We start from the raw sequence: 10000 nt of genomic DNA, 5'->3' as shown, positions 1-10000 counted from the left end.
CCGGGCCGCACCCAGGTCATGACTACTGGATGCCCTTGTATTGCCGCCTTTTTTTTTCTTTTTCTTCCCCTTGTCCTCAGCAAGTTCGAACCCGCGCTTCCAGAGTAGTCGCCATTTCAGGACTAAGTCACCTTTTCTGGCAGACGTTTTAACCACTGAGCTATCGTACGCCTAGTTTGGTAGGGAAATTTAATCCGTATGAGGTTTACTTTGAATGTTACAGCTGTTCCTGGCCAGACTTTATTGCCTTCTGCAGAGCGGAACTCGACTAGAACTTCTTTTTATCTGCTCTCTCGTGGGGAGAATTTGGTTTCTTAAGATGAACATCTGCAGCACAGCTCCAGACTACAGATGCGTAGTTAATGTGAGAAAGACAGTGAGCGTGTAAGAACATTTTGCGACCACCACTGTCTACGTAAGGTTTGAGCTGATTAAGTAAAAGCAGGCTGTGTGCCAACCATTTACATACACAGTTAATATGAGGTTGATTGCCATTTTAGTTCATCTATCATGACTCCCAAGACGCGGTGCTTCTGGCATTGTTCAATGGAGTTATCATCGACATTCAATGTGAGAACAAGGGGATTTTCATGATGCTTTTCTCGTGATGTGATTATCATACTCTTTGTTCTTTGGGGAATGAAGTGCCATACAGTTGGATTTGCACAATTTCGAAACATCATTTAAGCCCGTTTAAAGAGAATATCGAACTGAACCAACACTGGCAATACTGAATGAAGGGATGTGTAATCTGCAAAAAGATAAAACAATACTCTGGAGTCTGATATAGATAAATGAAGATCATTGATAAATACGCAGAGCAAAGTGGTCCTAGAACGGATCCTTGAGGAATTTTTCATTGCCCACAAAAGCTACCAAAAGAAGCTACCGTTGGTAAACACATGACGTATTCTGTGGGTAAGGAATGATTCGGAAAGGGATAGAGTGGTTTGGTCTCTGAGATACAATGACAATTTTTGAAATAATATTTTGTGGTCAACAAGATCAAAAGCATACTTTAAGTCACGATAAAACACCCTATGGTTTCACTGCGGGTGATGCCAGACAACCATGAATCACACAAACGGACTAATTTTGTTTGACGTGAATGATGATGTCGGCAGTTTCGACTGCAACGCAGACAGAGAGACAGAGAGAGAGAGAGAGAGAGAGAGAGAGAGAGACAGACAGACAGACAGACAGACAGACAGACAGACAGACAGACAGACAGACAGACAGAAAGAGTCAGACAGACAGGCAGGGACAGGTCAGAGCAAGCAATGCACATTCTGTAAGAGCTGTTGGATGTGTTTGAGGTAGAGCATGATGAATAACATTCCAGATCCTGTACGTTAGCCATAGCCACCTGCTATCTGGTTGGGTTGATAAACATAGAAACGTATCGTTTGCTGTATGTGTGCATGCCTCTGTGTGTGTGTGTGTGTGTGTGTGTGTGTGTGTGTGTGTGTGTGTGTGTGTGTGTGTGTGTGTGTGTGTGTGTGTGTGTGTGTGTATGTGTGTATGTGTGTAAGTGTGTGTTTGCTTCTGCGTGGGAAAATGCCGGTGTTTGGGACACATAGAAACTGCATTTTCACGATCGGATGATATATTATTCGCGGCCAGTCTTGACAAATTGAGCTGCATACAATTTATGATGAGTCGTAATTCATAACGACTCTCGGTGATGCATGAGCATTGATCGAATTCGGGATTCACCTCAATAACTGAGCGGAAATGGAGGGAGAAGGGGCCTTGGAAGATGGCACAAGGATGTCTTGGAATTCATGATGGAAACGGGGGGTAAAATAAAAACACCACCTTTTTCTGACGTTTCCTTTATGACCCTTTTATGGCCCTCTCTCTCTCTCTCTCTCTCTCTCTCTCTCTCTCTCTCTCTTTCTGCTACTTTGTTTCTATCTCTGTCTCTCTCTGTCTGTGTGTCTGTCTGGTTTGTCTGTCTGTCTGTCTCTGTCTGTCTCTATCTCTCTCTGTGTCTCTCTCTGTCTCTGTATCTGTCTCTCTGTCTATCTGTCTCTGTCACTCTCCATGGGTGGCATTGCCGCATATATGGTGCTGTTGAGGAGGGAGAAATAATCTGTTGAACGCTCATTGAGTGGAAATTGAACGCTGTGACTTGAAGGCACAAACCAGACCTCTGTCAAAATCGAAACAGTTTGGCTGCTATTTAAGTTCATCTGTCGAATATAATATATATCTTTTAAAGTTCCCATTTATCAGAAATGACCTGGGGCGGTGCTGATGTGATCTCTTTTTATTCCATGGCATCAAGAAAGACGTGTTGGGAACGGCATGCCGTTCTGAAAAGGTTGACTTTGTTCCTGTCTGAACTTGTTTCCACCAAGGAAGAAGAAAAGAAATATATACTTGTATTCCTTCCCCTGTCTCCCTGTGGGAAATGCTTTGCTTGCACTAACCCGGGCAGTTCATGGCAGATATTGACTCTTCAGACCCAGTCAAAATATGGGGAGGAATATCATCATGGTAATAATCATAATACCATGTGTTCCATAGAAAGAAATAAGGAACACATGAACGCTTGTGCATTCCAAGGGCTGGAATTATGTTTGTATATCTGTATGTATATGTCCCCATCTGCAATGGGGACAGGGAGATAGGGAGAGGAGTAGAATCGGTTTGTAGAGGAGATCGGGGGTCTTTTGGCCTGTTTGTTTACATCTGGTTGTTGTGTTTTTGGTTGTTCCCCACTTGGATATAAATATATTTTGCACATGTGGATGGTTATATCAGTTGCTTTATCACGACAATTTCCTTACAGTATCATAATCTGCCAATAAAAGACATCATTATTGTTTAATAGACCCTTATCCTATAATGCGATTTTTTTTTCTTCCTTTTATCCTTGTGTATGTTTCTTTGTTCGCTTTCTGTGTGTATATGTCTGTGTGTGTGTGTGTGTGTGTGTGTGTGTGTGTGTGTGTGTGTGTGTGTGTGTGTGTGTGTGTGTGTGTGTGTGTGTGTGTGTGTGTGTGTGTGTGTGTGTGTGTGTTGTGCGTGAGCATGTGCATATGTGTGTATATGTGTGTGTTTGCTTCTGCGTGGGGCAACGCGGGGGTTAGGGACACATAAAAACTCCACTTTTCACGATCGGATGACATATTATTCGCGGCCAGTCTTGACAAATTGAGCTGCATACAATTTATGACGAGTTGTAATTCTAACGACTCTCGGTGATGCATGAGCATTGATCGAATTCGGGATTCACCTCAATAACTGAGCGGAAATGGAGGGAGAAGGGGCCTTGGAAGATGGCGCAAGGATGTCTTGGAATTCATGATGGAAACGGGGGATAAAATAAAAACACCACCTTTTTTCTAACGTTTTCATTATGACCCTTTTATGGCCTCTCTCTCTCTCTCTCTCTCTCTCTCTCTCTCTCTCTCTCTCTCTGTTTGTCTGCCTGCATCTCTCTCTCTCTCTCTCTCTCTCTCTCTCTCTGTGCCAGCATCTCTCTCTCTCTCCCTCTCTCTTTCTCTGTTTGTCTGCCTGCATCTCTCTCTCTCTCTCTCTCTCTCTCTCTCTCTGTCCCTCTCCATATATGGCATTGCCGCATACAGCGTGCTGTTGAGGAGGGAGAAATAATCTGTTGAACGCTCATTGAGTGCATATTGGACACTGTGACTTGAAGGCACAAATCCAGAGCTCTGTCGAAATCGAAACAGTTTGGCTCCTATTTAAGTTCATCTGTCGAATATAATATATATCTTTTAAAGTTCCCATTTATCTGAAATGACCTGGGGCGGTGCTGATGTGATCTCTTTTTATTCCATGGCATCACGAAAGACGTTGGGAACGGCATGCCGTTCTGAAAGGTTGACTTTGTTCCAGTCTGAACTTGTTTCCACCAAGGAAGAAGAAAAGAAATAAAAACTTATAATCCTTCCCCTGTCCCCCTGTAGGAAATGCTTTGCTTGCACTAACCCGGGCAGTTCATGGCAGATATTGACTCTTCAGACCCAGTCAAAATATGGGGAGGAATATCATCATAGTAATAATCATAATACCATGTGTTCCATAGAAAGAAATAAGGAACACATGAACGCTTGTGCATTCCAAGGGCTGGAATTATGTTTGTATATCTGTATGTATATGTCCCCATCTGCAGCGGGGACAGGGAGATAGGGAGAGGAGTAGAATTGGTTTGTAGAGGAGATGGGGGCGTGGGGCCGGGGGTGGGGGTGGGGGTATTTTGGACTGTTTGTTTTCATCTGGTTGTTGTGTTTTTGGTTGTTCCGTCATTGCCTGTTTTTGTGTGTGCTTGTTGTTTTTTTTATTGTGTGTGATACGATTGTTTCTCTTTGCTTGTTTGCTTGCATCTTTCTTTTTTTTCGTTTCTACAATAACACACGTCGTGTTTATCTGTTTGCTTTGCTTTTTCTCATTCTAAATATCGCCATGTACCATTTTGTTCTACTTTTTTTTTTCACTTGGATATCAATATATTTTGCATATATGGATGGTTATATCAGCTGATTTATCACGACGATTTCCTTGCAGTGTCATATTCTGCCTGTTAAAGATTTATCATTATTGTTTGATTGACCCTTATCCTATAATGTGACTTTTTTCTTCCTTTTATCCTTGTGTATGTTTCTTTGCTCACTTTCTGTGTGTGTATGTTTGTTTGTTTGCATGTGTGTGTGTGTGTGTGTGTGTGTGTGTGTGTGTGTGTGTGTGTGTGTGTGTGTGTGTGTGTGTGTATGTGTGTAGCTGTGTGTCTGTGTGTGTGTTGGCTTCTCCGTGGGGCAATACGAGTATTAGGGACAAATGGAAACTCCACTTTCACGATCGGATGATACATTACTCGCGGCCAGTCTTGACAAATTGAGCTGCATACAATTTATGATGAGTCGTAATTCTAACGACTCTCGGCGATGCATAAACATTGTTGATCGAATTCGGGATTCACCTCAATAACTGAGCGGAAATGGAGGGAGAAGGGGCCTTGGAAGATGGCGCAAGGATGTCTTGGAATTCATGATGGAAACGGGGGATAAAATAAAAACACCACCTTTTTTCTGACGTTTTCATTATGACCCTTTTATGGCCTCTCTCTCTCTCTCTCTCTCTCTCTCTCTCTCTCTCTCTCTCTCTCTCTCTCTCTCTCTCCATATCTCCTTCGTTTGTCTGTAACTCTGTCTGTTTCTGTCTGTCTGTCTCTCCTTCTGTCTGTTTCTATATCCAGGACAGGGAAGATTTTTTTGGAAACTACACGCCGTTCTGAAAAGGTTGACTTTGTTCCAGTCTAAACTTGTTTCCACCAAGGAACGAGAAAATAACGAAATACTTGTGTTCCTTCCTCTCTCCCACTGTGGGAAATGGTTTTCTTGCAATAACCCGGGGAGTTCGTGGCAGATATGTGGGAGGAATATCATCATGATATACTATACGTTCCATGGAAGGAAACAAGGTACTCATGAACGCTGGGACATTTCAAGGCCTAGAATATGTTTCTATATCTGTATATGTTCCATCTACAATGGGTACGGGGGGAGGTGGGGGAGATAAGAAGAGTTGGGCGTTAGCGGGGGAGGGGGTTCTGTGGCCATTTTGTTTTGTTATTGTCGTTTGTTTGTTTGTTCCTTCAACGTCTATGGCTTAATGTTTGTGATAGGTGGGGGGGGGGGGGGGGGGGGGGGTTGTTGTTTTTTTTATTTTTTTTTTTAGCTTTGCATTTTTGTTTGTTTGTTTGTCTGCCTGTTCGCTTCATGATTATTTGTTTGCTTTGCTTGCGTATATCGACAATTGCAGGCGCTGCCACGTTTACATGCCTCTTCCTTTCTTTTCACGCCCCCCTCCTCCCCCCTATTATTTCTCCATGTCTACCCCCCTCTCTGTTTGTTTTCTGTCTGTCTGTCTGTCTGCTTGTCTCTCTCTGTTTGTTTGTCTGTGCGTCTGTGTGTCTGTGCGTCTGTGTGTCTGTGTCTGTGTGTGTATGTCTCTGTCTCTGTTTCTGTTTCTGTTTCTGTTTCTCTCTCTCTCTCTCTCTCTCTATATATATATATATATATATGTATATGTATATATATATATATATATATATATATATATATATATATATATATATATATGTATATATATATGTGTTGTGTGTGTGTGTGTGTGTGTGTGTGTGTGTGTGTGTGTGTGTGTGTGTGTGTGAATATGCGTGTGTGTGTGTGTGTGTGTGTGTGTGTGTGTGTGTGTGTGTGTGTGTGTGTGTGTGTGTGTGTGTGTGTGTGTGTGTACACGCCATGTATTTCCGTCCTCCTCCTCCTCCTCCTCTGTGTAGATCCTTCCCTCCGTTCAATGTTTGAGGTGAACGTGAAAGCCACTGATCATCATCGCCTCCAGGCAGTCAATGGTGTGATGAATGGCCGCTCTGAGGTGAATGTGAGGCGGGTGGGTGTTAGCCCACAATTTCTCGCAATCCCACAATGTCTCTCACTTTACAAGAAAGCGGTGGGGATTGCGAGAAAATGTAGTCATTCAACTCCCACGTTCTCTCAATTGCGAAAAAAAAGGAGGGATGGGGAGAGGGGGGAGGGGGGGGAGTGCAAGTCCTCCTCATTTTTATCAAAAAATTTCCATTTCCTTTGTCATCCGGGTTGGCTTCTTGTCTTTTACCAACACAAATCTTAGAGAAAAACGAGAGAGAGAGAAAAGGAAAAGAGAAAGAAGAGGACGTGTTAAATAGGATACGCGTTTAACTTTAGCCTTTAACCCTTTCACCGCCAGTCAATTCAGAGTACGAAATTCCCTTGTGGTATAAACACAGAAAAGACATTGGCTAAGAATAGCTGGGGATTCCCCCTGCGATGTACAGAAAATATGGCCTATCCTACCACCGAACATTAAGAGCAGTAGGTTCATGGATAACAGACCAATGACTGGTCACCTTTCAGTGAATGGGTCCTCTACCACGCCTGTGCATAAATGCGAGCTTGGCGGTGAATAGGTTAAGCCTTTAAATCAAGGGCCGGACATGTCCCCCGTAGACTGCCTAGCATCTCTCTCTCTCTCTCTATTGTGTGTGTGTGTGTGTGTGTGTGTGTGTGTGTAATATATATATTATATATATATATATATATATATATATATATATGTGTGTGTGTGTGTGTGTGTGTGTGTGTGTGTGTGTGTGTGTGTGTGTGTGTGTGTACATCTCTTTCTCTCTCTTCCTTTCTCTCTTTCTCCCCATATATATATATATATATATATATATATATATATATATATATATATATATATATATATATATATATATATATATATATATATATATATATATATATATATATATATATTTACCGGCTGGGTCTGTGCGCGCGCTCAGACACCTTCTTCAAAACTACAACTCTAACTAAATCTGTCCCCTCAGTTCCAGGAATAGGTGGGGGTCTGGCAGCGTCCAAAGAGAAGCAGCTGATCAAGCACCTGACAGAGTACTACGAGGCCCAGGGTCGGCACGGGCGTCCCGTGGTTCACCACACCGACAGCATGCTGGTCAACTTCTCCCTCTCCCTCATCCAGATCGTTGACATCGATGAGAAGAACCAGGTGCTCAAGACCAACGTCTGGTACCACTATGTAAGGAGTCAACATTTGTGCTGTGCTGTGCTGTGCTGTTGCTGTGGTGGTGTATGCCACTGTCTTGTGTTTTAGTTTGTCTGTTTGTTTGTTGTTTTTTTTTCTTTCTGTCCCTTAAAAACCGACTTAAGAGTTATTTAAAACTCATTCTACTCCAGGTAGGAGTTATCTCCTACCATTATTACTCCCCCTGTGGACGTGGTACGGATATTCTTGTACCGATACACTATTCTGATTTCGTTTATTCTTGCTTGGTACAGTTGGTGTTCTAAACTGAACTGTTTACGGATCCCAGAAGCATAGAAACAAAGCTTTGGTTTAGTGATTAAATAAACAATTCTCCATCGATTTTCGCGTTTTAGTGAACGACCCTGCTTTATACTGCAGTGGTCTCGTGTAGTGATAGTCCAGGGGCAGTTGTAGCAGGCATGTAGCTGTGGGGAAGCATGAATTAAACAAATTTATCCAAAAAAAAAAAAAAAAAAAAAAAAAAAAAAAAAAAAAAGTTGTATTTTATCGTGTTCGATTACGGTAGTACTTGTTACTCCAAAAGTCTGATTTCATTTCTGTTCTGAGTTCAAGTTGAAGACTTCGCGTTGCGGATTCGGCAGATCTGCAGCTTCACGGAGACTATAACTTGAAAGACGACGAAACGGTTTCCATTCCAGAAGACATTATCATTTATTGTGGTTGTGCGCGACTGAACCATTATTGTTGTCATTGGCGGGGTCAAGTACGTGTTGGCCTGGGCGTGTTAGATCTTACTGATTTATTTATTTATCTATGAAATATTTTGTTGAGACGTCTTACTAAACAGCATAATTTATTCTTGAAACTCTATGTGCTTTATCATCAGAAAGGTACAGCCAAAACACCACGTGGAGTGCCTCAGAATCACTGTAACATCTTCTCGTTATGACGTGATGTTGACAGTGCCGTGTTGACTGTTGGATAGTATGAAGTATGATACTGGATGTGACCGGTAGGGCTGGGCTGCTTCGGTGCAGTATCGTTGGAAGGAGCCGGAAAAATTAGTACAAACAATCGATTATGTATTTGTGTTTGTATTTGTATTTCTTTTTATCACAACATATTTCTCTGTGTGAAATTCGGGTTGCTCTTCCAGGGAGAGCGCGTCGCTATACTACAACACCACCCATTTTTTTGTATTTTCTTCCTGCGTGAAGTTTTATTTGTTTTTCCTATCGAAGTGGATTTTTCTTCAGAATTTTGCCAGGAACAACCCTTTTGTTGCCGTGGGTTCCTTTACGTGCGTTAAGTGCATGCTGCACACAGGACCTCGGTTTATCGTCTCATCCGAATGACTAGCGCCCAGACCACCACTCAAGGTCTAGTGGAGGGCGAGAAAATATCGGTGGCTGAGCCGTGATTCGAGCCAGCGCCCTCAGATTTTCTCGATTCCTAGGCGGACGCATTACCTCTAGGCCATCACTCCACATCTTTACATACAAACAGTACTTTATATTTAAGCTACTCGATGGAAAGGGTCTTCTTCCATGTCTGTCTGTCTGTCTGTGTCTGTGTTTGTGTCTGTGTCTGTCTGTCTGTCTGTCTGTCTCTCTCTCTCTCTCTCTCTCTCTCTCTCTCTCTCCCTCTCACTCACTCCCCCCTCTCTCTCCATCTCTCTCTCTCTCTCGCTTTCATCTCTCTCGCTTTCTCGTTTCATCTTTTCTTTTCTATTCTTCACTATTCACTCTCGCCTCCCCATCTCTTCCTCTCTCTTCCTACCTTCTTTCTATTTCAGTTTCTTCTCTTTATTATTTTCCCTTGTGGCTCTCTTTCTTAATCTTGTACACCAGAGCTGGATGGATAAAAAAAAAATCGTTCTTGTTATTGTGCTGATCTCAATGTCCCTGAAAAAAAGAAAAGAAGAAAATTTCATTCGTTTGTCCTGTTCCTTCTTTACTTTTGCAGTATTATTTCATTCACTGAATTACAAGTCCGTTATGTACTGTGTGACGCTGCCATATTCACTGTTGCTGTGTACTGTTTGCCTTTGGTCGATTTATTTGTTTTTCCATGTGTCCCTTTGGGGGACTTTTTGGAATAGGAATCTTGAAACTTGTTTCTTGTTTCTTCTTATTCTTCTGCATGTTTGTCTAGAATCCACGGTGTGTCTAAAATTGATGTCAGGGTGGCTATCAATTTTTTTTTTCTCTTCCAGAAATGGGTGGACAGGTTGCTGAGGTGGAATCCGCTGCAGCACGACAACATCACCAGCATCCGCATTCCCTCTGACAGGATATGGCTTCCGGATATACTGCTCTACAATTTGTAAGTATCCTGATATGGCTTCCGGATATACTGCTCTACAATCTGTAAGTATCCTGATATGGCTTCCGGATATACTGCTCTACAATTTGTTAAGCAT

At 42.4% G+C, this 10000-nt stretch overlaps 1 protein-coding gene across 1 annotated transcript in view; it reads left to right on the top strand.

Moving 5' to 3' along the window:
- The window catches only part of LOC143294716 (neuronal acetylcholine receptor subunit alpha-5-like), a 148529-nt gene that overhangs the window by 89616 nt on the left and 48913 nt on the right, over positions 1 to 10000 (top strand). Inside the window, exons 2-3 of the mRNA XM_076606137.1 lie at positions 7400 to 7608; positions 9794 to 9903. Coding sequence (XP_076462252.1) covers positions 7400 to 7608; positions 9794 to 9903 — 319 coding nt within the window. The remainder of the gene's footprint in view (positions 1 to 7399; positions 7609 to 9793; positions 9904 to 10000) is intronic.

Source organism: Babylonia areolata, chromosome 1 (genome assembly GCF_041734735.1).
Source record: "Babylonia areolata isolate BAREFJ2019XMU chromosome 1, ASM4173473v1, whole genome shotgun sequence".
NCBI lineage: Eukaryota > Metazoa > Mollusca > Gastropoda > Neogastropoda > Buccinidae > Babylonia > Babylonia areolata.
This window is presented reverse-complemented; position numbering and strand designations above follow the sequence as displayed.